The 26,171-nt window shown below is 43.8% G+C and overlaps 2 protein-coding genes across 25 annotated transcripts in view; one reads left to right on the forward strand and one right to left on the reverse strand.

The window, feature by feature from the left end:
• Positions 1-471: 471 nt before the first annotated feature.
• On the forward strand, positions 472-9,108 carry LOC139382987 (dual specificity protein phosphatase 14-like). Of its 3 annotated transcripts, XM_071127272.1 has the most exons (3): positions 472-793; positions 6,102-6,220; positions 7,063-9,108. In XM_071127272.1, the coding sequence occupies exon 3, from the start codon at positions 7,176-7,178 to the stop codon at positions 7,803-7,805; it is 630 nt and encodes a 209-aa protein (XP_070983373.1). In that variant the 5' UTR covers positions 472-793; positions 6,102-6,220; positions 7,063-7,175; the 3' UTR covers positions 7,806-9,108. The 3 variants fall into 3 exon arrangements, with proteins under 3 accessions (XP_070983373.1, XP_070983375.1, XP_070983374.1); XM_071127274.1 differs by lacking the exon at positions 6,102-6,220 and having other exon boundaries at positions 529-793; XM_071127273.1 differs by lacking the exon at positions 472-793 and having other exon boundaries at positions 5,943-6,220.
• A 3,235-nt stretch (positions 9,109-12,343) lies between these two features.
• LOC139383180 (synergin gamma-like) overlaps positions 12,344-26,171 on the reverse strand; it is a 41,142-nt gene continuing 27,314 nt past the window's right edge. For 4 of the 22 annotated variants that reach the window (XM_071127590.1, XM_071127589.1, XM_071127577.1 and 1 more), the window contains 9 exons: positions 24,310-24,882; positions 23,032-23,198; positions 22,739-22,792; positions 22,455-22,551; positions 21,225-21,373; positions 19,676-19,786; positions 19,332-19,370; positions 17,056-17,088; positions 13,802-15,766 (listed from right to left, as the gene is read on the reverse strand). In XM_071127590.1, coding sequence (XP_070983691.1) covers positions 15,635-15,766; positions 17,056-17,088; positions 19,332-19,370; positions 19,676-19,786; positions 21,225-21,373; positions 22,455-22,551; positions 22,739-22,792; positions 23,032-23,198; positions 24,310-24,882 — 1,355 coding nt within the window. In that variant the 3' untranslated portion in view covers positions 13,802-15,634. Of the gene's footprint in view, positions 13,719-13,800; positions 15,767-17,055; positions 17,089-19,331; positions 19,371-19,675; positions 19,787-21,224; positions 21,374-22,454; positions 22,552-22,738; positions 22,793-23,031; positions 23,199-24,309; positions 24,883-26,171 lie in introns of those variants that run through there. The other 18 variants (XM_071127587.1, XM_071127593.1, XM_071127591.1 and 15 more) reach the window with 10 other exon arrangements.

A 26,171-nucleotide genomic window follows, 5' to 3' on the forward strand; every position in this document is an offset into this window, starting at 1 on the left:
TTCCTGCTAAAGGTATCAGGTTTTCATCTGACCTTTTCTCTCTTTGTTTTCTTTGACTCCTTTAAACTCTGACCATGAGCGCAGCTGGCTGTTCTAACAAACACTGGCATTGTGTCTTGTTTCAGGAAATTTCAAGTTCAAGTATGCTTCCTTGCAGTTCTATTAGTAGACATCGGTCATCTATGACAGCCATGCTCTTTGTGACCCTGTATGGCAGAACATTTTATTGCTTTCTGTTGCCCTTACCGCAAGACCCTACTTTGACCTATGGCTGTGACATTTTTGAAGCGATGCAGATGTTCATGTCTATGTTTTCAAAGAACTGCCTTTTGGAGAGATGTCCCCCTGACCAGCTTTGTGAGGCAATGTAGTTGAAGTTCTGTAGAATACCTAGTAGCAAGTCAGATTTCACCATCATTTCACAGGGGCTTGGTACTAACCTATTGTACCCTACCCACAGCTACTTCTACTGCGTTGTTCAGAGGGGAGGCGCTTCAATATACCACCTAGGTTCTTGCTTCAGTACCGAATGTTTTCCTGCGCGAACGTTGGAGAGCTGGCTGAAAAAATTTCATTCGCATGGAGTTCTCTCTCTGCTGACTTTGACATTTTAGTGATATTGTTACATACTTATTCTTTAATATTGTATTTTATTTCCCACAAGACTACGACTGTGCGAATTATCTGCTTTACCTAATGTTCAGAGTTTGAATCATCTGCAACCGCATGCCTGGAATCGTGCGTTAGCAACTCGCTTGGAAAATCATCGACTCAGGCAAAGTAAAGTGGTTTGGTAAGTTGGTTTATCCTCTACTGTATGTAGCCTATAGATCAAATATCTAGATTTAGTTTTATTCTTGTGATGATAATATTTTGTGTAAAACTCACATATTAGGCAAAGCATAGCCTATGCATGTCTTTCTGAATGATTTTCTACAATATCTTATATTAGGCAGAGAAGGTAGGATTTTCAGCTGGCCAAAGAGTGACAGTAGCGTATCAGTCAAGAGACCAAAACATGTCTAGCCTATATCGCTCTATATATATTCACAGTTCGTTTGCATAATTCGTAGTTATTTTATCATACCCTGCTAATTTGGTGTGTGATCCAGATGGGATAAAGCTAAAAGGGGAATAATGTGTTTGCACTACAATCAAATAGACTACAATGTGATTTACAAGACCCTATAATCACAAATCCTTGTATTCTTGTAGTCTACTGGAATTATGTTCAACACATGGCATACACGCACACCTATTCACTTTGTACACACACAGTGTAACAGGTTGAGGTTTCCATTCTCATATCTATGAAAGTAGCAGGGATGAAAAGGAGATGACTACTCAATAAGCAACAACATGTATCTCAAACCTCTTTTAATACTGTACAATGCTATGGTCTGATCATCACAGGTAATCCTATACCTGTGACATAAAAATAGTTGTAGACTGTACAACACTCACTCACTCACCCTCATCGTGCCAGCTGGCCATAGGGCAGCAACAAAGGCTCTCCATGTTAGCGTTATAAATACAGTGATACTTATCATATCATTTATACTGTGTATTCTGCCACAACAACCATTGAATGTGTTCAGTCTTTGTGTCTGTATCGACTAGAGCGAGAGAGATCAAATTACATACATTGAACAAATCAAACCCTTCAAACAGGATATTCTCAAACAATTAAACATAGCCTTATCTTATGCTTACTCTTCCGCAATGTTCTGTCATTAAATTAGCTGGTGCTGCAGGTGGCTTGGGTCCACTTCTCTAGCTGATAGAGAGGGACTTTAAAAAGGGGGCGGCAGGACTATGTAGAGGGTTACATGGCAGCTTCCACAGACAGGAGACAAATTGCTGGTGTGAATGAGCAGCACCCAGTCGCCGGTGTCACAGGGAGGTGGTACTCTGCTCAGACAGGTGTCAAGACAGCCTAACCCTGGCCTCGTGTGAGGTGTCATCCCTGATATACTGGAAAACATACCAGACCAGATTCTCATCTAGCACTTCAAGTTAGGCTGAAGAGGTTCCCTAATCAATGAATGCCCCTGTAAAACAACAACAACAACCCATTTCACATCACCTAGCTGGTGTACGGTGCGTTCGGAAAGTATTCAGACCTCTTGACCTTTTCCACATTTAGTTACGTTACAGCCTTATTCTAAAATGGATTAAATTCATGTTTTTCCTCATCAATCTACACACAATACCCTATAATGACAAATCGAAAACAGGTTATTTACGTAAGTATTCAGACCCTTAGCTACGAGACTCGAAATTGAGCTCCGGTGCATTCTGTTTCCATTGATCATCATTGAGATGTTTCTACAACTTGATTGGAGTCCATCTGTGGTACATTCAATTGTTTGGACATGATTTGGAAAGGCACACACCTGTCTATATAAGGTTCAACAGTTGATAGTGGATGTCAGAGCAAAAACCAAGCCATGAGGTCGAAGGAATTGTCCGTAGAGGTCCGAGACACTACTGTGTCAAGGCACCAAAAATGTCTACAGCATTGAAGGTCCCGAAGAACACAGCAGCCTCCAGCATTCTTAAATTGAAGTAGTTTGGAACTCTTCCTAGAGCTGGCTGCCTGGCCAAACTGAGCAATTGGGGGTGAAGGGCCTTGGTCAGGGAGGTGACCAAGAATCCGATGGTCACTTTGACAGAGCTCCAGAGTTCCTCTGTGGAGATGGGAGAACCTTCCAGAAGGACAACCATCTCTGCAGTTCTCCACCAATCAGGCCCTTCATGGTAGAGTGGCCAGACGGAAGCCACTCCTCAGTGAAAGGCACATGACAGCCCGCTTGGAGTTTGACAAAAAGGCACCTAAAGGACTCTCAGACCATGAGAAACAAGATTCTCTGGTCTAAAGAAACCAAGATTGAATGTTTTTCAGCGGCAGGGACTGGGAGTCTAGTCAGGATCGAGGGAAAGATGACCGGAGCAAAGTACAGAGAGATCCTTGATGAAAACCTGCTCCAGAGCACTCAGAACCTCAGACTGGGGCAAAGGTTCACCTTCCAACAGGACAACGACCCTGAGCACATAGCCAAGACAATGCAAGAGTGACTTCAGGACAAGTCTCTGAATATCCTTGAGTGACCCAGCCAGAGCCCGGACTTGGAGAGACTTGAAATTAGCTGTGCAGCCACGCTCCCCATCCAACCTGACAGAGCTTGAGAGGATCTGCAGAGAAGAATGGGAGAAACTCCCCTAATACAGGTGTGCCAAGCTTGAAAGTGTCATACCCAAGAAGGGTCTGAATACTTATGTAAATGTAATATTTCAGTTTTGTATTTTTTTATCAATTTAATTTAATCCATTGTAGAATAAAGCTGTAACGTAACAAAATGAGGAAAACGTCAATGGGTCTGAATACTTTCCGAATGCACTGTATGTGACCCCCCCCCCCAAAAAAACATATAGATGCAAAGCCCTTTATTGTACATAGAAAGCTCTGGGTAGGTGTACAGTTCCTCACAGTGTTCTAGAATAAAGAGTCATTGTGTGGGAACACTGTGAACTACTATGAATTGTATTGTGAGAGAACAGTACACTACTGCTTACTTCCCTCTCTGTTCCAGTCAGACAGCCACTTGTTGATTCAGGAATGTTCTGTGTTTTCCAACATGTCTTGACCAGCGGGTGTGAGTGTCAATGAGCTGCTAAGTCAGATGCACATGCCCAGTTCAAATCTGATTTCGAAGGTCCACATTTGGTGTGGGAGAAGAGCCAATTTATGAGGCTCCAGTTTTTCTGCAACGTGGCTCACGTTCCCCATTTGTGCTATAGGAGGTGGAACCGGACCAGAATCTCGCCATGCAGAGAGAGAGAGAGTCGAGATGTGCATCAGGGAATCTGTGATGGGCCCTGTGTTGACATGCCCTGAAACGAACACTGAGTTGTGTGTTGTGTGTTTGCAATGCAGATGTAGGAGAATGCATATCTGCCATGCCGAGTAGAGCCAAGCACCAGCCAGATGGCAGGCCTCAAGTGTGGTGAGAACGTGCATGATGTGCCTTGAAGGCAGATCGACAGATGGATATTAATGTTAACCCTGTGGAAGGTGCTAACCACTTTTATAAGGGCCCTTTAAATGTGTCTCAAGCTGCTCCCTCTATCAGCTTCATTTTACATATTTATTTTGGAGAATTAAACCACAGAGAAAATTCGATTGACAGAGAGCCATCTCTTTGCCGGCAGACAGTAGGTTCATCTCGATGATATCCCCTGCGTAGCCTCCTTCCCTCCTCCTCTACTCCTCTTCTCTACTCCCTGCCTCCTCAGCCCCTCTGCCCAGGCCAAGTCAGATATAAATAGCCATGTGGATGGAGGGAGCGAATGTCAGCAAAGCCAGGCAGTGGTTTTGTTCTTTGCTCCTGTTTCATTCCCTCCAGAAATCTGAGGGGGCACAACGTATGTGAGCGTGGCTAGGGCGTGGCTAGGGCGTGGCTAGGGCGTGGCTAGGGGGTGGCTAGGGCGTGGCTAGGGGGTGGTAGGATCATTTATTATTTTCAGACACCTGAAACAGCCTTTTCCTGCAATCTACAGCCATAATCATTATGCCTAATTCTATGTCAAAATGAATGTTTCTGCTTATCTAAGCATACCTCTTGAGCTGTCTGTATCCTCCTGACTGGTGGTTATTTTAAATAAAGTAAATATGCTTCTCTGCATCTTTGCTCAAATCTGGAAAGAGATTTAAGGGAATGTGAGTCTTATTCGGTACATTTAGTAATTTAGTAAAAGTCTACCAACTTTGCCCACAGGCATGCCCGGTAACTTGATTGATAACCTGAAAGGTTGGGAGATAGGTTCCCAATCTGGGCTAGCTAAAGCCAACTTCATAAAATTGCTAGGTAGTATTACAGAGAAACATAAAATAAAATAGAAAACTGGACAAGTCTGAGGGGACAACTGCCCATGTGCCCCCTATGGGCATGACACCTCTGGTACAGTATATCCTGTTCCCTTTCTCCCATTAAATGTAATTTTGAATCAGTCACTATCTGTATATACAGAGTGTTGCTGTCACTGCAGGTATTTTTGGTTTATCACCAACGGCAACTGTGAGAAAGATTGTGGAGTCAGCTGCACCTAAGTGTTCCATGGCAACCACTGCATGTGTGAGCAGGCAAGATGCAGGCCAGAGTGAAATGTAGCTCAGGAACAAGGGATTCCGTGGCCGGGCTGAGAGGATAGATTTGTTTGAAGTTAGCATCGGAGGGGAATAGGATAGCAGGATGTGTATCAGTGCTGGGGAAGGAGGGAGGGCAGGGAATAAGGGAGATAGACAACTTGCTCAAACGGGGCCATTGATGGGAATGCAGCCTCAGCCCTCAGTGAATGGCATTCTTGTGACTGCCATTAAAACAAAGCTCTCTGGTAGAAAGCAGGCGCTATCTGTCCTGGTTAGTGGCTTTATGATATGTGTGTGTGTCATACAGAGAGCCTCAGAGAACAACCACATTGAGGTGGAGGGTGACATGGGGTGTGCAGGTGTTTTCAGCACAGACGGCAGATTGAATTCATATTTCATGTGTTTGATTTGATCTGTGTGGCTTGTTAACCAGACTGTGGCAGAGAGGGAGAGAGATCTCCCCCGGCTATTGTGCAAGGTGTGGATGGGATGACGCACGACCAGTGCAACAGTGTGTAAGGTAGTGCCTTAAACTCTGTGATCCCCCCCAGATAACTAACTTCAATTTAAATGCAGATGGATGAAGGGTCTTTCATATCAGAGACTGGAGCGATTTGATCTGTATGCAGGAGCTGTGGAGGAGCTGGTAGTGTGTATCTGCCTCCAGAGGACTGATGTCCATATGGTAGAGGGAGGCGGGGGGAGAGAGAGAAAGATAGAGGGAGACAGAGAGAGGCTGAGAGAAACGGAAGGGGACAGCGTGAGTCAGAAAGGCAAAGGGAGGAACAGCAGGAGTGACGCATTACTCCGAATGGAAGACAGTAGCTTCAGTAACAGTTCTTACTGTGCAGGGGAACAGTGTTCTGGTTCCACTTCCTGGAAGCCACTGTGTGACCTGTTACAGGAAAACATCCCCAGCCAAGTGTATTTGAATTGTTTTTGTGTTGTTCAGTTTGTTCTTATTAGCCTCTTCTATGCTGTGATGGGGCCACTGGCTCTCTGGCTCTCCTCCATAGATGCCTTAAAGGCATTTTACAGCCACTGAGCCACCACAATACCTTCCCTGAGGGGGTAAGTAGACCCTGCCTGGTACTGGCACTGCGGGCCACACACACATCTCTCTCTCCTGGCGAGGGATGACTTGTGGTAACATTTGCCAGACACAGAACTTTTCTGTCACAGCACAATGTCATCCAAAAAGATCCTAATACCTAATTTGATGAGTCATTGCAAATAGCTTTAATGGCACCCTGCTGATGTAGTTGTATAGGTAACTGCCAAAATAAAGGAAACACTTGAGTAAATGAGGGATACAACGTATATTGAAAGCAGGTGCTTCCACACAGGTGTGGTTCCCGAGATAATTAAGCAATTAACATCCCATCATACTTAGGGTCATGTATAAAAATACTGGGCAGGCCATTATATTGGCTACCATGGCTATGCCCCCATAGGATGACCATGCCTCCATCAGCAGGGCACGAGTGGTCACTGAATGGTTTGATGAGCATGAAAACGACGTAAACCATATGCCGTGGCCATCTGTCACCAGATCTCAACCCAATTGAACACTTATGGGAGATTCTGGAGCGGCGCCTGAGACAGCGTTTTCCACCACCATCAACAAAACACCAAATTATAGAATTTCTCATGGAAGAATGGTGACAAGTCCCTCCAATAGAGTTCCAGACACTTGTAGAAATTATGCCAAGGTGCATGGAAGCAGTTCTGGCTCTTGGTGGCCCAGCGCCCTATTAAGACACTATATGTTGGTGTTTTCTTTATTTTGACACTTACCTGTATGTTTGCCAGTCTGAGAGTGGTCATCACAAATTGAATAAAAACAAATAAAAAAATGGAAAAAACTGTTGCCCATTTTGGTCTGAAATTGGGATGTGCCTTTGTTGTTTTAGGTGAATCTCCTGCTCCTGCTGGTTTTGCTGTTCCAACATGACCTCAGGTTACTGAAGACCTCCCTGTTATTCCTCCTGCTCTCTCTGTATCACTCCTAGTACTCTATTCTCCAATGGGTTCCCGCAGTCAAGGTGGCTTTTTCCACCATCACCACCACCACAGCTCGGTGGTGCCCACAGCCGTGCCCAGGCTTCTCACAGAGAACGGCAGTCTGCTAGGGGGCATTGCCCAGATCACCCCTAACCTCTTCCTGAGCCGGGGAAACGTGGCGTCCAACCGCAGCCTGCTGCTGTCCAAGGGCATCACCTGCGTGGTCAATGCCACTATTGAGCTGCCCAACTTCAACTGGCCCCACGTGGAGTATGTAAAGGTACCCCTGGCGGACATGCCCCACTCCCCCCTCTCCCTTTACTTCGACAGCATAGCTGATAAGATCCACAGTGTTGGGAGAAAGCGGGGAGCCGTGCTGGTGCACTGTGCTGCAGGGGTGAGCCGCTCAGCCTCCCTGTGCCTGGCTTACCTGATGAAGTACCACCGCGTGTCTCTGGCTGAGGCCCACGCTTGGGTCAAGGCCCGCCGGCCAGTCATCCGGCCCAACGGGGGCTTCTGGCGTCAGCTCATCGACTACGAAAGGAAGCTGTTTGGCAGGAACTCTGTGAAAATGGTGCAGACGCCCTACGGGGTGATACCTGACGTCTATGAGCGGGAGCGCAGGAATCTGGCACCCTACTGGGGCCTGTAGAGGAGGTCTGCGGCCTCGCCAAGGGGGGAGGGAAGGCGACGGAGAAGAGAGTCCTCCAGGGCTGCTGGTTCATGCATGTTCCCCCAGCCAGAGATGCAGAGTGAGATGAAGCGTGTGACTGTCTGTCTTTGTGAAGCTTAATTAATGAATGCATTGGGATGTAGGGAGTCTTAGTAATCAGTCACTACACTGCAGACTGGTTACTGGTGGGTGATGCTACACTACACTGCATCAACCCCCGTCTGTCTGTCTCTGAGAGGAAGCAAGGCCTCCTCAAGTCTGGAATCCTCAGGACCAAAGGAGTAACAGAACCATGACCAAGCCAGACCCCAGATCAGCTGACATGGCCAGACCCAGACTGTGACTTTAGAGTCTAGCTTAATGCCCCAGACTCTGGGAAGGTGTAGGTGGTGCTTTAGACTCAGCAATTTTGACAGGCAGCGGTGTGACTCACTCAAGTCCTTCCCCGACGTAACGTCATGTGATGGTATTGTGCCAGTTTTGCTGTTGTCTTTAATGTGAGAACTAGCAGCAGTCCTGCTCTGTTTTGTTTGACAAATTGAATTATGTTCTTGAGAGAGAACTGAAATCAAGAAAAGATATGGTGCACAATGAATATTTAAAGCTGTTAGTGTATACACATTTTAATCAAGACAACATCTAAGGCTGTTAGTGTATACACTTAAAAGTCCCTACTTACTATGGGGATGATTGTGCAGAATATACTGTATTGGTACTAATATTGTACAATATTATGCTATTTTAGAATGTCACCCCCCTCTGTTAATAGGAAGACAGTACTGTGTTGGGGGCTTGGGAGAATCACAGTTTCTATTTCCCTGTTTTTGCCTCATATGGATGTTTAAGTGAAATGAGGTCCAAGGAAGAACACAACCAGACAGTCCTGTGCTTAACTGGTGTACTGTCATTGATAAACCTTCCTATTTTTGTGGTTTGGAAGAATGCTATACCTTACACACGAAAAGCTTTGTAATAAAATGTTAATATTACTGTAGCAAGTGAACAATGCCCTTGTCACAGGTGTAAGCAGAAAGCCAAGCTTACATGAATTTAGTGCTCTATTCAATCTATCGCTGAAGCGTTACAGATTGTGCAATAGAAATGTAAAGGTCATTTCTGACTGAGCCAAATTTGTATCACGCTGTAACGCTAAACTTGATATGGATTGAATAGAGTCCTGAGTTTCATAACCTAAGGCAATGAATGATTAACAAGCTAATGTAACAGGTTAGCTCATGCAACTGTTTGTGTTTGAAATGAATAATAAAAGACATGATATGCATTATTGTCAGTTTATACTTTTCCCTGTAAATATGGAATAGGACTGAAGTAGAGTAACATAATGGATCCAGACACAGTGTGACTACACTGAAAATCTATACATGGAGTATATCAAACATCAGGAACACCTCCACAAACCGGTACACGTGGCTGGCACCGACTACCATCCGCCGTTCAGAGGCACTTCAATCTTTTGTTTTGCCCATTCACCCTCTGAATGGCACACAAACACAATCCATGTCTCAATTGTCTCAAGGCTTAAAAATCCTTCTTTATCCTGTCTCCTGGATTTAACAAGTGACATCAATAAGGGATCATAGCTTTCACCTGGATTCACCTGGTCAGTCTATGTCATGGAATGCGCTGGTCTTAATGTTTTGTATTCTCAGTATATATGGAACGTTTAGAAAAGACTTATGGAGGATTTTCAAGTCCCTCAGTCGAGCACCTGATTCTCTTTTTGTTGAAGCTGGGCTGAAGCGTGTTTTGGGTACACACTTTTTATTTGATTGATAATGGTCAATATTCATCCATGGTGTTGTAAAGTCATCGTCATTTTGAGAGCCAATCAGTCGATTGTAAACCGACCATGGGAATATTCATTGTAATTTTCATGGTGATACTCACATTCTTTATTCAGACCAGTGGAAAATAAAGATGTAATGAGGTTAACAGTAAGTTTAGAATAATTGCAGAATTTTTCACTTTTGATAGATCCTGTTAAAGTCCTACTATCCAGCTGTGCCAACAATGAGGCTGGAATGATTATAACATGGTTCTCTATAGCAACAAAGACAATTCAGATTGAAAATGCACATTCTTACAAGTTAACCGTGTGCTCTCTGTTTCTTTGTGACTTTAAAACGTCTTTAATAGAGGTTGATATAAAAGTGAACTCTGTACACCGGCTCCTTCAACAGAAGACCATGGATGCATCCCAAATGGCACCTTTTTCCCTATATAGTGCACTTCGTTTGACCAGAGCCCTATGGTGTCTGGTCGCAAGTAGTGCTCTATAAAGGGAATAGGGTGTCATTTGATTTGGGACGCAGCCTACTGATGTTGCTCACAACAATTTCCCTCAGAGAAGTCTTCAGATGTCACAGCAACATTCTATCATTCATTTTCATTTGGAATGGCCACAGAGAACCAGACAGACAGGATGGGAACTATTTGTCTTGTGGCCTATTCTACTGAGGGATCTCCAGAATGGCCTACACAATAAACAGCATTAACCACACAGACACTGGCTCCATTAGATGACAGGCCAAGCGTGAGGAAGATGCAGGAGTGATGGGCCCAAATTATACCTTTCTTATCAGCTTACTTCCCCCAATAGACTGACGCTCTGTGTGTGTGTATGCGTGTGTATGTCTCTCACTCACTGATTCTCAGGGAATAGTTAGCCAACCTAGAGTAAAGACATCTTTCAGCAGCAGCAGAATATGACCGTCAATCAGGAAACCAGTAAGCAGAATGATCTACATTACCCTGAACATCACAGGCAGTAGACTGGGCAACAGTGCTGTGGTGCAGGCCATGCAGAACAAACTGCTGTGATGAACTGGATGAGATGTCGTTAGGCTGTATGTAGGAAGGAGATGTGTCTGGCAAAAGGGCTCACAACAAACTGCCTGCCTGACTGCAGCTTAATACGCTTTGCAAAGCTTGGATGGTTGCACTCACATCAAGATTGTCTCTTTAGAAGATCCTCCATTTTAAATTGGAATATGATCAAATACAAATTATGTGAACAAGCAAATAATATTTCTCATGACACTAACATGGTAGTAATGTTATGATGTATCGCCTTATAAAGGAACGTGTTCCTATTCCAGTATTTTATTTAGCCTTTATTTAACTAGGCAAGTCAGTTAAGAACAAATGCTTATTTACAATAATGGCCTACCCCGGCCAAACCCTAACCCGGACAATGCTGGGCCAATTGTGCGCCGCCCTATGGGACTCCCAATCACAGCCGGTTGTGATACAGCCTGGAATTGAACCAGGGTCTGGAGTGACACCTCTAGCACTGATGCAGTGCCTTAGACCGCTGCGCCACTCGGAAGCCCAAACTTGAATTGATGCCCTGAACACTACAGATGTAGGATCTTAATTTGAGCCAGTTTGTTACAGCAGGAAAATAATAATGCAGCACCAGGAAATGTGAATTGCACTGAAAAAATATAAACACAAAATGTTGGTTCAATGTTTCATGAGGTGAAATAAAAGTACCCAGAATTTTTCCATACACACAAAATGCTTATTTCTCTCAAATGTTATACACAAATGTGTTTACATCCCTGTTAGTGAACATTTATCATTTGCCAAGACAGGTTTGTCATATCAAGAAGCTGATTAAACAGCATGATCATTACACAGGTGCAACTTGTGCTGGGGATGATAAAAGGCCACTCTAAAATATAGTTTTGTCACACAATACAATACCACAGATGACTCAAGTTTTAAAGGGAGTGCAATTGGCAATTGGCATGTTGACTGCAGAAATGTCCACCACAGTTGTTGCCAGAGAATTGAATGTTAACTTTTCTACCAAAAGCTGCCTCCAACATAATTTTAGAGAATATGGCAGTACATTCAACCGGCCTCACAACCGCAGACCACGTGTAACCATGCCAGCCCAGGACTTCCACATCCGGCTTCTTCACCTGCGGGATCGTCTGAGACCAGCCACCTGGACAGCTGCTGAAACTGAGGAGTATTTATGTCTGTAATAAAGCCCTTTTGTGGGGAAAAACTCATTCTGATTGGCCGGACCTGGCTCCGCAGTGTGTAGGCCTATGCCCTCCCACGCATAGGCCTGCGCTCCTGCCCAGTTATGTGAAATCCATAGATTAGGGACAAATGAATTAATTTCAATTGACTGATTTCCTTATATGAACTGTAACTCAGAGAAATTGTTAATTGTTGCGTTTATATGTTTGTTCAGTATAATTATGTAGATTGTAATTAATGGATATTTTTTGTATATGTTGATACATTATACATTAGGGCAAAAGTGGAAATTGCAAACTATAGAAGCCTTTTTAAACCTTGAATACACTACAAGTTTGCATTTCCTGCTGTGCAAGAAAATTCTCATCAACAAAAGAGTGATCAAATTAGATCCTACATCTGTAAGCTTACTTTGAATTAAAACAGCTCATACAGTTTTTTCCTGGTATATATCATGCTTTTCTATTTAATAACAAGGTACAGACGGAGAGCATAGTCAATATTCAGACAAATAATAATCACGCTTGTTACACCATTGATGGGATAAGAGAAGGCTGCCGAAAAGGGACATGATTTTCTAAAGCAATCAATCCTCATACAGGAGTGGGGAGATGCACTTTGTATGACAATACCTTGACAGCAAATGAAAACTACAGTAACCCTAGTAATGGTCACCAAGTGCAGTGGTGCTGTTAGTGATGAACATTAACACTGAATCAATGCCTGGGCACAGTAATCAATTGCTGTGGCAAGCAAGCGCTGTGGAGGAAAAATGGTGGGAGAAGGTGAGGAAGAGAGAGAGTATACTGTATGTATGAATGACAGACTGAGTTCATGTTCATTTGAAAGTTAAACTCAATAAAAATGGAGACAGAATGTGATGGGTTATGAATAGCCCAAGCATCATCAAAGCAGTTATATTTGTCCTCGTGTTCATTCCAAAACCATTTGGTACGACGACTTCTATTGAAACACAGTCATGGATGTTTCAGAAAACGATCACAGAATTCTTGCTCCTTTTCCATAGTCATATAGTCAAAGATTGAAGTTCAACCGAGAGAGGGAGACTGACCTTGAAGTAATTCAATTTAAGCAAGGGTGGATGAAGTCATTCTTTCTCAGTGATCGGTTGACTGAGTGGGATTCTATCCTCTCTTCAAGCCTGCCTTTGACTCATCTATCCATTCCCCTAGAATGAACACTGATGATCTCTAAATCCATGGCCCTACCGCACTGTGTTGTCTGGATCAGTTTATAGAAAGGACATAGATGCTGAATACTGTCATCTATTTGTAATAAATAATTTGTGATTAATACATAGTAAGGATTTCTAATAGTTTCATCTTGTCATTGTTAAACTGAACAATTGAAAGTGTCTGTAGGAGATATCTGACTAATCTTGTCAGTGCCTTCTTCAAAGACCCATATTTGACCAGACAGGGGTTTCAAATCCTTAATTTCAAAGTACAAGATCTTGGACACTCAAGTGAAAATCTTCACAGATCTCAAGTCATGTAAGCCTCAAGCCTTTTCAAATCAGCAAAACTACAGTCTGAAATATCACCCAGATTAGGCTGTGAACACTAGCTTTCATGGCCGATAGGATGTTTGTATGAATTCTAAAGAAAAAAAGGAAAATATACATTTTTCTAGGGACATCAAAGTAATAAAAATCTCCACTTGACAATTAAGGGTAAAGGCATTACTTGCGAGTCAGGCGAGCAAAAAATCTGCCTTTAATCAATACTGTAACTGACAATGGGCAGAAAATATGAAAGAGCCTGTGGCTGAAGAATAACAGTCAATACAGTAGGGTAGCACTCCCTCCCATCTCTCCAGACCCATTCTCCTCAGGTGATCCTCCGAGGCACAGCCCTGCAGACAATAATAGGCATGAAGAAGACAGGACATGGGGACAGATGGATGGGTCTGCATTTCAAATGTACAAAGCCTTATTATTCAGTAATTTGAGCTTTTGTAATTTTCTGTAATCTGGCAGCTCATGGTGAGAAGACAGAGAGAGGAATTCATTTTCAGCAGGATGTTCAATTAGGGAATGGTGAGAGATAAAATGTATGTTGGTGAACACACACACCTGCCCTGTACACATAAGGAGACAGAATGATAATGAGACTGGTTCCATGCATGGCGCTACTGTCACAAAGTGATAGAGATGAAGCCTCTCTGGTCTGAGAAATAGCATGTTATTGAGTGAAAAATAAAAGACGAGACAATCTCAAACCATTTGGCATTTTAGGAGAAGTACTGCTAATATGATATTGCTGCATTAGACTCTGAACCTGACTTTATTCCAGATGTCATCCAGATTAAACGACTCGTGCTATTGGGACTATAGAATGCCTTCAGGATTCATGTTGGCATTCAAGCCAACCTTCTCGATTATATTCAGAAAATATTGAAAACAAAAAACAAATTCAGCAGAACTGTACAATACTCTTAATTGATGTGTATGGTAATAGGCTTCCAGGTAATACATTCATTGATTAATTGATTAATGACCATGAAAAGTATTTAATTTATGCATCAATGTATTATTTATGTAAATGTCATCACTTCACATTACAGTTAGTCATTGCAATTACAATACTATGATACTGTAATCCTCACAAAGAGCTGCTGCAATAGTCCATAATCACAGTTGACTTCATTCAAGACTTAGATCTGCAAAAACATCCCCGTCAACAGCGCGAGTATATATACACTGGCACAGCAAGACAGAAAAACAAAACCCACAGCCAACAATCTTTAAGAATTAAGACTCCCTTTCAAGCCCCAATGTCACAAAAATGTTCAAACAGGACATGAACATTCATTTAGATAAAGCAGTCCTTATCAAACAATACAAAGACATTAAAAAGCAGTCAATGTCACACAATACTTAAAAAGTTAAATATCAATTCAAATGTTAGCAACCATAGACTCTCCTTTTAGAGACCCGACCTTAAAATGGATTCAGTTCCAGCAGTGTGATGATACCACAACCCTGATTCGAGAAGAACAGAGAGGAGAAAATACTACTTTAAGACCCAAACACCAATAAAGTCCCTCTTTCTTTGCTGAGCTCAAGCATTAAAGAGTAACCAAGCAACAAGTGACAATCAAGGGAAATGACAGATAGCTTTACACTTCAGTTTGTCTCCAAGTTCCTTCATTAGTAGTATATTGCACAGTTTTAATAGTTTGTTATGGACTTGTTGAGTCACAGAAAGAGTGCAGTACAGAAAATGTTGACACCCATTACCCCATTCATATAACTGTCCACATTTTCTCCTGCTCTGACATAGGGACTAGACCTCCTTTGGGTTACCGTAGCACAACATTGGTTAATTATCTGAATAATGTTTGCCAAAATAAATCCTGCCAGGGAAGTCGCAAAAGCATCAATGCTAAAAGGCCAACTTGCATTCTACTGTATATGAGACCAGACAATGAAAAAAAAGAGAGAAAATGACACTATTTATAAAGTATAATTTTACAATACATTATGATACAGAATAGTCTTTACTGTGTCAAGCCTTGAATTTGTACAAACTAGCAGATTTGCACTTCTTCACCGCCGCAAAGAGCAGAGTACCTCAGAGTGAAAGAGAGAGAATAAAAGGAAAATAAATAAAGATGATTCCAGTGAATTCTGAGGTCTCTTCCTCTGTGATCTCTGTATTCGCAGCCCAAGGTGTGAGGCTGTGAGGTGTGTGGCGGAGAGCCCGGCTGTTGCACCTCGCCGGTGTTGATTACCTGGCGCCCGTTGCCATGGCAGCGGTGTCTGCAGTTCAGAGCAGGTCGGGCAGAATGAGGCCCGGCGGTTTGGGCTCCACGCAGTTAATCCAGAAATTGGCACAGCTGGCGTGGTACTGGTGGCCCCCGTACGGCAGCTTGAAGTTGTCCGTCTCTGAGTTGAAAGCCTGGCGGAAGGGTCAAATAAGAGCGAAACGAGGGGGGGATGTTAGGACAACAAGGTTCTACTGAATAGTTAATAAACAGATGAACTTGGCAGTAGCTCAGGCTAACAAATAGAAAGCAGAGGTAAAATTAAATCAACGATCAACAGGAACTAAATAATTGATCTATGAGAGTAATGGTAGAAGCAGGGATTTGTAGGTAACTTAACCTGCATACAGTATCTCCACTGTGGCATATAAACAAGGGGTCAATGAAAACTGGTCCTTTGAAAATATGACTCGTGTTTGGCACAATGATCTGTTTACTGATCAATAAGATTGCTGCTCATTGCCTGTCCTCCTGACTGTTAGTTGAATATATTGAGATAGCTGAATGGCACTCCCACATAACATCTGAATATAGCCGTTGAGAAAATAAACTGAGTGAACTGAGAGGGGCAGAGAGCTGTTATGCGAGCTTGCATTTAGCTGAGCCCAGCTGTAGCAGCAGGTTGGTGATGAGGAGGAGATGCTAATGTTTAAGAGTTTGCATCCCTGGTGAAATATCCGAACTGAAGCAAGAAAGACAAATAAGTAATGTGTGGTGAATCATATCCTCCCACAGACAACAACCTAGAAACACACACATCATATAGTATACTCATACCTGTCCACCTGCTCACAAACATTTATAGTACATTTACTATGCTGTGCACACCTGTTGTCTTTCTCACACACACTGACACACTCAGGTTTCACAGACACAATGTATTCTCCTTCCATCTTTTGCACGTCCTCCCACTTCTTTTGTCAAACCTGCATTTAGTCCACCTGCCAAAGCCTGGAATGTTGGAGAGCGAGAGCGAGAAGAAAGGAGAGAACACAAAGGCATAACCCCTCGTCTCCACGTCCTCCCTCTCCTCCTCCTCACCCCCACCTCCACCTCCACAGTCCCAGCCTGCAGAACTGTAATGATGTGCAATTTACCCATCAAACATGATTGTGCCGACACATATAATGTGGTGAGACATAACAGAAGTAGAAAGTGCTGGAGAGAGGATATGCTTGGGAGAGTTAGACAATTTGAAAACCAAAATGAAAGGTCAGCATGATTAATCCTAGGTAACCTTTCTAACTGTAATCTAAAGGTTAATGACCCTCCATTAGGAAACCAAGACGACAGTGCTGCTCATGGTGCTACAGGGCTCCAGACTAGAAACACCACCTGTTAATGCAAGGGTCATCATGCCTAAAGAGGGAGGCTACAGTCTACTGCTGCTTAAGAGGCGGAAATAAGTGAAGCATACCCTTACCCTTAACCTCTTGTCATGGTCTTTAGCCAGTGCCTGTAAGTAGCATAAGAGGTGTCAGCATTTTCCTGGTTTCATGCATTGTCCTGAGTAAGCAAAGTGAAACTCTACAGTAACTGAGGATCAGTCCGTCAGTTTGCACAGAAAGGAACGTTGGTACACCAAGGAGCAACATTCCAAGATCCCCAAAGTGAAAGAATCTAAAGTACCACCTTACGATCATCCATCTAATTTTCCAATAAACATCAAACAGGGATGGGCATCTTTCAAACAGGGATAGGTAGGATTCCAGACTCTGCAATAGATTTGAGAGAAATACTGTGCAGTCTGCAAAGCCATGGCATCCAATGCCAAGTAAACTTATTTGAATGTTATTGGCCTATTTCCAGATGAAGTCATAACCAAATTAAACAAACTGAAAAATAACTTCAAATCCTGGAGGTACAGTATATTTCAGAATCTGACATTTATGAAAAATAATGCATCATACTGCATAAATTAGTATTGGGAAAAAATCCAAACCAGTACTTTTGGGAATGATTGCACTCATTAGCATTTATCACTGACCAAAAATAGTAATACTTCATTAAACCCAAATTATCACTCAGAGAGTTTATAGCTTGTTGCAGTCGCCAAGTAATAAACTATGTTTAGATGCTACCTGTTGCTTAGCCTGACAGCAGATCTGTGTGTGCTGTAACCAACTCCCTTGTCCTTCGTTGTCATACCATACATGTTTGACATGACAACAAGCACATCAGAGGACTTGGCTGAAACCCAGGCTGATCTGCTACCAGGCTACATGGTGCTGCTGTTGCCCATCCCTGACTCAACATATGAGGGTGATTGGATGAAGAACATTGAGAAAGGTCTCCATTGGATAAGTTAAAACCCAGAACCCAGTCAGCAGTATCAAAGACCAACAGCCTAGGACCAGTCTCTCAATGGTGCCCATCATAATATTATGCCAGTGATGTCATCAACACCACACCTTTACTGGTAGTTGGAAGACAGACAGAAACTACCTGTACTCTGAAAGATAATAGTATGATCAGCTTCTGTATGAAAACGCTTTCTGTGATTTCATTATTCTCTGAGGGGATGTTATTCTCTGTTTGGCTTTTATGCCTTCTTACAAATGTTCCTCTGGACACAAGTTTAATTAAAAGGTGGCTTATTAATCTGATGTCAGGGGCAGGCTGAATAAAACTATTATTCAGCCTGACTCAGTTCACACGAAAGAGAGAGAGGAGAAAGAGCGAGAGAAAGATTGAGATGAACACAGAGAGAGTGTGAGAGAGATGGAGAAATACCCTAACCCTCAGCAGATTTCTTAGCACCTGCGCTCCCAGCTCCTAACTGATCTGATGCGTGAGCCACATCAGCTGCCTAAACTCAGCCATCCTCCCTCCGCCTCGCCTCATCAATCTATCTCTAGCTAAATGATGCAGGGGAACATCGCAAGAAACAATCAAAGCAATCTTGCCCTGCAGACTGTCCAGTCAAACAATACTATTAATGGACCCCAATATGACAAACAGTTACTGATGATCAGGGTTTGACAAGTGGAAAAGAAAGTGTCACAAACACATTTTAAGCCATAGCAGAACTCAAATGATGAAACAAATGAACACACAGATACGGATGAGTAATGTATAGACTTGTTGTTAGTAGCTGGTAAGAGGTGAAGTGAGAGGTGGCTGTCAGATGAAGGTTGAGCTACAAGCCTGTTATTGTCAGAGTAAAGCTGCATGCTTCACTGACCCTCCAGAAACCTTCCCACAATTCCCTCAGCTCAACCAGAGGTGCCAAAAGAACAACTTCACTCCTCTCACGTCCCGTCTGTCTGTCTCCTCCAACTCTTTTTATCTCCCTCTTTTTCTCCATCTCTCCCTTCCTGAATTGTTATCATCTTAACAGGTGTCATTTTATCATCATTGTTTCATCACCTTCTCTTCTAAGACTCATTTTGGAGGGATATTTGGTGAAATCAGATTGTCTGGTCATTTCTAACACATCTGTGCATGAACACAGTGCTGCTGCTGTCGGCACTGGCAGTGTCTCAAATAGCACTCTATTCCCTGTATAGTGCACTAGTTTTGACCAGGGCCCATTTTGTCTTTTGGGATGCAGTCAGTGTGAAGGGAGGGAGCTGAGAGGAGAAGAGTGTGCTGTCATTTTGGCACCCCATCGCCTGTCTATCAGTGGAGAATTTGGCCCCCAGGCCCCCAGTAGTAGAGAGTGAAGTGAGATTCAGTTGACAGTTCACTGCATCATACTCTTTTAAACAGACGTCCAATAGTTGTCTCTTCTTTGCTCTGCAAAATGTTGAAAGTCAAAGAAACGATCATTTAGTTATTATGCGTCAACCACTAGTTTAAAAACAACTCTCAAAAGGCAAAATGATTCATGGTTTATTCAGCTTGAGAAATTTGTTGGAACGGATTTATAATCAAATGTTTCAACAGTTGTTGGGTCCATCTGTTCAGGGATTGAGGGTGTGTTGGTTGGCAATCATGATTATGTGTTGACTGAGAATTACTGTATGCTTATTGTGTTGTGTGTCTGTACATTAGTGTTTGTGTGTGTGTGTGTGTGTGTGTGTGTGTGTGTGTGTGCAGACCTTGCTGCGTGAATCCACGTTGAGCAGGCACACCCCACAGGCCAGCTCCTTGGCGTTCTTGATGCCGTGTCTCAGGATACAGGAGGAGAAGTCCAGCGAGCTCTCATCAGGCTGTACAGAGAAACACACAACATTACACAAGGAGAAACACACACAGGCGAACATACTCAAACACACACACACACACACACACACACACACACACTTTATTTGAATCCACAAATTGCATTACATTCAAGAAGGATTCAAAACATTTCAAAGGTCTTTGTATGCATGGACACTTAAGGATACAGAAAGCCCCTTCTCATAACAGCTGAAACAGAGAAGTACCTAGCCAATTACTTTGCCTTAGGCTGGCCTGCAACCTGGAGGCCACGTACTGTAAGCCTATGTTTGTGACCGAGACACACACAGGGTGGTAGCTTGCCCCCCGTGTGGAGGTGCTGGCAGATTGGTCACCTGATCATAGGACTCCGCTGTGGGGCACACGCCTCACATCAACAACTTCACAAAACACTGCATGAAACGAGGGATCTACAGTTCTGAAATTTGAGGAAATGTACCATATTTGCAAGGATTTTATAAGGGTGCCAACCAATTTACATTTAAAAAATAAGTTGTATATTTAAGCAATAAGGCTCGGGGTGGTGTGGTATATGGCCAATATAACATGGCTAAGGGCTATTCTTAGGCACGACACAATGCATTCAAAGCTCGAACAACCTGGTTTACAATACCTAGATACAGACCACTGTAACTGTACATGTGTAGCAGCTTCCTCTCCAACACTGAGCTACAGAACAATAGCTCGAAGGAAGAGACATGTTCATTAACCAGCTAAATGAACTGAAGTAGAAATATGTCTTTAATCTGGGAAATGAAAGTAAATACAGTCCATTAGTCTGTTGGCAGCAGAGCTGTGTGAACAAGTGAGTGTGCCCAGGCATCGTTCTCTCTCTCTCTCTCTGAGGAGGAGGAGGAGGAGGACGGAGACTGCAGAATCAAAAGGCAGCTGCAGGTCTACGGTCTGAGATAACGTAGCGTTACTACTCACTCACTGACCGTCTCCCTCTACCTCTATCACCCTCTGTCCCTCTCCGCTAATTCTCTCTCTTTCTGTACTGACATTATCTCCAGTCAGGAGATGGCCAGCCTGTATTATCTGCTGGCATTTGAGAAGCAATGTTATTCCTGAGGCTGGCTGCAGAGGATAAGGCCAGCACATCTCCTCTCTGCCTCTGTTCTCAACACATCACTACAGCCTACAACAGACAGCTCTACACTCGCCGTCCCACAGCTACACACACTAACAGATACCAGCATAGGGCTTGGTTTAGTACACTGTCAAGGTGTCATTGATAATCCTACTAGGCAGTCCTTATCCACTCAACATTTTATCAGGAACATTTTCAAGACAAAGTTGTTACAATCAAGTGTCATTTTCTCAGGTCTGTGTGTAGCCTAACCAACTGCATTTTAGGAAGGGAGGTCTGTGAGTGTGTGTGTGTTGACTGTACTGTGTGCGTGGGTCTGTGTGTGTGTTTCTTACCGCCAGGTTGGCCAGGGACATGAAGCCCATGAGGTTGTTCCAGACGCGGCTGATGTCCTTCAGCAGCTGCTGCAGCTTCTCAGAACACACGGCTGTGGCCTTGATACCCAGCTCCACACGCTTGGTCACGCGGTACACCTCCACCACACCTGCCACATAAACACACTTCGACAATAAGACAACACCAGTTCTCTCCCACAGCCAGCTCCAACATAAGCCAAAGATAGCTGTTTTTCATTGTCCTTCTCACTGTCTAACATGTCTACACTCCCCTATGTTGAAACCTCCTCTGAAGTTGGATCATTAGACCAACCTGACATAATGTTGGCTGTAACACTACCCTCCCTGGGGATTGAAGGGTTAACATGTTGTTGTTCTCCGTTGAGAGGTCAAAGGTTTATAATGGTGTGTTTTTGGAAGAAGACTCATTGGTGGTACACTGTGTTCTGTTCTCAGCCCCTCACAACGGTATGGGTGCCTGTCCCACTCTCACCGCTCATTAAAAAGACACACTGCTGTCTGTCTGGTCAGATACACACTCATGTGCATCCCAAATGGCACCCTATTCCTACTCTGCCTATGACCAGAGCCCTATAGGACCCGGTCAAAAGGAATAAGTGACATTTGAGACACATCCACAGTCTGTCAGGCCGAGTGAAGACAAGCCCCCACTAGGATCCACAGTCTGTCAGGCCGAGTAAAGACAAGCCCCCACTAGGATCCACAGTCTGTCAGGCCGAGTGAAGTCAAGCCCCCACTAGGATCCACAGTCTGTCAGGCCGAGCGAAGACAAGCCCCCACTAGGATCCACAGTCTGTCAGGCCGAGCGAAGTCAAGCCCCCACTAGGATCCACAGTCTGTCAGGCCGAGTGAAGACAAGCCCCCACTAGGATCCACAGTCTGTCAGGCCGAGCGAAGACAAGCCCCCACTAGGATCCACAGTCTGTCAGGCCGAGCGAAGTCAAGCCCCCACTAGGATCCACAGTCTGTCAGGCCGAGTGAAGACAAGCCCCCACTAGGATCCACAGTCTGTCAGGCCGAGCAAAGACAAGCCCCCACTAGGATCCACAGTCTGTCAGGCCGAGTGAAGACAAGCCCCCACTAGGATCCACAGGCAACACTGGAGCGCTGAATAAATCTCTCAGAGGGGATCAGGCAGAGTTTGCGGTTCTAGCTGAAGACTGTTGGACCTTGTTTAACAAGCTCAGGACCTCTGTCTGTGTCTCTCACCCAGCAGGTACTCCATGCCCTGAGCAGACTGGATGACCTCAGTGCAAACAGTAGAGCAGCTGATGCTGTTTAGGGTGTTGTTGGCGTTAATGATGACCTGGGGACAGAGACAGACAGCAGAATGGGTTAGGGTTACTCTCTCTCTCTCTCTCTCTCTCTCTCTCTCTCTCTCTCTCTCTCTCTCTCTCTCTCTCTCGCACGCACGCACGCACGCACGCACGCACACACACACACACACACACGTCAAAACAGGAGAGGGGGAACAGTCCTGCACACTATCTTACCTGTACAGCACTCTCCAGACACCTCTGCCACTCGTATGCATAGCGCTCACTCTCCTGAAACAACATGCTATAGTTGTTAGAAAGAGTTCAGATATGAGAAGACATTTACACATTTCCATAAAGACACTTACATAAATACAAAAAAAAACTTATAAACTTATTAAGGCCAAAGCCTCTGTGGTTTGCTATTGAAATCAATGTCTACTGAACTTCTAAACACTCTACAGAGCATCTGGATAATTGGCAAATGTAGTTAACATGTCTGGGATAGTGTGACTGTGTGTGGGTCTCACCTCCACCTCCCCAGTCAGGTCCTTGTACTTGTCTCTGATGACGGGCAGGGCAGGCTTCTTCTCACTCAGGGTGCTGGAGCGGTCTCTGAAGGGCTGCTCCGGGGCCGGGGAGGGGGGCGAGCGCCCAATCTCCTTCTCCCCCAAACTGTGGCTACGCTTGTGGGAGCCTGAGGCAAGGAGAAGAGGAGAGAGTGTCTTGATACGTACATAAATAATATATACAGGCAATGTCTGGCATACATACAGTACATTCAAATGCCCTTTTAATGGCCACTTCTACCAACCCAGAGATGTTGGCTAATTCCAGATATGCACCTGTTTGTTTACTATGGCATAATTGGGACTTTTTACTGAGCTCATTTTCTGTTGTGGCTAATTCCTTCCGGACAAGGACACAGACGTCAAAACACTTCATTTACAACAAATGATAATTATGTACAAAATAGCACCACGGCAACCAATGCAAGTATGAATAATTCATGATGGCTCACTCACTTACACAGACAGACACACACAGAAAAAAACAGACAGACACATGAAAAAAGACACACAGTCACATGCCACAGGGGCTCTCTCTCTGTTTGTGTGTGTGTGTGTGTGTGTGTGTGTGTGTGAGAGAGAGAGAGAACAAGGTAATCACCCCCTGCGGAGACATGCATCATCCTCCCCACAGCATGACAGCACTAATACATTCCCCCATTACCTCACACTGATCAGATTACCATTCAATAAGGACAGAAGAATAACAAGTAAAAAGTAATTAGGGTTAACGCTGGGAGAGAAATCATTGAGGCAAATGAGCCTTTATCACTTTGGAGGTAGGAATCGCTAATTAACTATGCATGAAACATAACACCGGAAAACAGCAGTAAAAAATGAACACACAAGGAGTGAATACGGTTAATTTCGTCTGGGCATGGATTTTCTGGGCTGTGCTGTTAATTAATCTAATTTGCCTGTGTTGTGTACCAAGGATGTGTTTTACAGTCTCTGGGCTGTAGTCACAACACTGCCATCTATTGTCTGACAGCGGAACTGCACTGAGCTGCCGGAGTAGGCACAGCGCTCCAATACTAGGTGATGAAAGTCCTGCTATGTCACATCACAGCCAGCTGATCTGATTCACACCACTACATCAGAACTAGAAGGCATGGAGTAACTGGACACAATATACCACCATCTACTTACTGAGGATCAGAAAATGTACGTATATCTACTATCTACAGAAAATAAATCAACAAGAGGAAAGAGAGACAGAGTACAGGTCAGATAACTCACCTTGTACAGAGAGGTCAAAGGTGGCCAGTTCACTCTTGATCATCTCTTCACTGGACTTGACCTTGGTCTGAGAGCTGGCCTTCAAAAAGTCAGACTTCCCAAACTTGGCCTTGTCCCCCTGAAAGGCCCTGAACTCATCCGAGGCCTCGTTCAGGTTCCCCTCGGAGTTCAGCTCGGCCGCTGCCGCGGGGGAGTCTGACTTCGCTGACACCGTGCTGGCAAAGTCCCCAAAGTCATCATTCTCATCCCCACCCAAACCTTCCGGCTCACAAGAGCCAAAGTCAGCGAAGGCCTCAAACTTGCTGTCGGTCGACACACTATCCTCTGTTGAGAAGGTGATCTTAGTCTGGGCGATGTGTGTGATGAGGATGTTCTCTGTGCTGCCGAACGACGTCTCCTTCCTGTGGACTACGTCTGAGGGGAGAGAGGAGGAAACACCAACACCGTCCAGGCCCAGATGCTTCTTGGCCTGATCCTGAGCGGACAGGCATTCCTCTCTTTCTGACCAATCATAGCTGGCCACGCTGCTGACTGCTGACGTTCCGAAGGGGTTAAACTTTACGTCGTCTCCTTCTGTAATGACAACAAAAAATACACACTGGTACCTCTAAGTGGGAAAAGCATAAGGTGCTGAAATGATAGCTACTACTCAGTCAGCCATGATAAAGTGAAAAGGCATTTGGGCAAGCTATGATATGTTATATGAAAAATACTTACTGTGGAAGCCATATTCTGTGTCTGACGCTGAATGTGTGTTGACTTTACTTTGCTCAGAGTACCACCTCATCTCCCCTACATTGTAACAGTGAGATCAAATGCACTGCATTTAATCTTGTGCTGCACTATAGTGTGTGTAAGGGTTCACTTACTAGGATGTGATCACCAGCTTAAAGGAGGGATAAAATGCCGAAATTGATTGGGTTCTAAAAATATGTTTTTTCACCAGTCTATTTCCAATTGGTGACATAGATGACAGATAATACAACACGCGCTCGTTGCTCCCATACAGATACAGTGTTTGTTATATTAGTTTGGATAATACCAATAGGTTGAAAACCTCTACAGGATCCCCCCGCGGGATGGTTGAGCTAACGTAGGCTCATTAGCATGAGGTTATAAGTAACAACAACATTTCCAAGGACATATCTGATGTGGGCCTAAAGCTTAAATTCATTGTTAATCTAACTGCACTGTCCAATTTACAGTAGATATTACAATGAAAGAATACCATGCTATTGTTTGAGGAGAATGCACAGTTATGACCTTGAAAATGTATTAATAAACCAATTAGGCACTTTTGGGTAGTCTTACAACATTTCGAACAGAAATACAATGGTTCATTGAATCAGTCTAAAACTTTGCACATACACTACTGTCATCTAGTGGCCCAAATCTAAACGGGGCCTAACCTGGAATAGTACATTATGGCCTTTCTCTTGCATTTCAAAGATTTCAAAAAACACTATTTTTTCTTTGTATTATCTTTTACCAGATCTAGTTTGTTATATTCTCCCACATGAATTTCACATTTCCACAAACGTTTCAAATGGTATCAATAATATGTATATCCTTGCTTAAGGTCCTGAGCTACAGGCAGTTAGATTTGGGTATGTCATTTTAGGCGAAAATTTTAAAAAAGGGTCCGATCCTTAAATTAAAGGGATACTTTGGGATTTTGGCAATGAGGCCCTTTATATACTTCCCCAGAATCAGATGAACTTGTATGTGTCAGTGTCCAGTATGAAAGAAGTTAGAGGTAGTTTTGTGAGCCAATACTAACTAGCGTTAGCACAACGTCTGGAAGTCTATGGGTATCTGCTAGCATAAATTAACCAAGGATTGTGTTAGCTGTCCTCTGATCC

The sequence above is a fragment of the Oncorhynchus clarkii genome, chromosome 24, assembly GCF_045791955.1.
Source record: "Oncorhynchus clarkii lewisi isolate Uvic-CL-2024 chromosome 24, UVic_Ocla_1.0, whole genome shotgun sequence".
Lineage (NCBI taxonomy): Eukaryota > Metazoa > Chordata > Actinopteri > Salmoniformes > Salmonidae > Oncorhynchus > Oncorhynchus clarkii.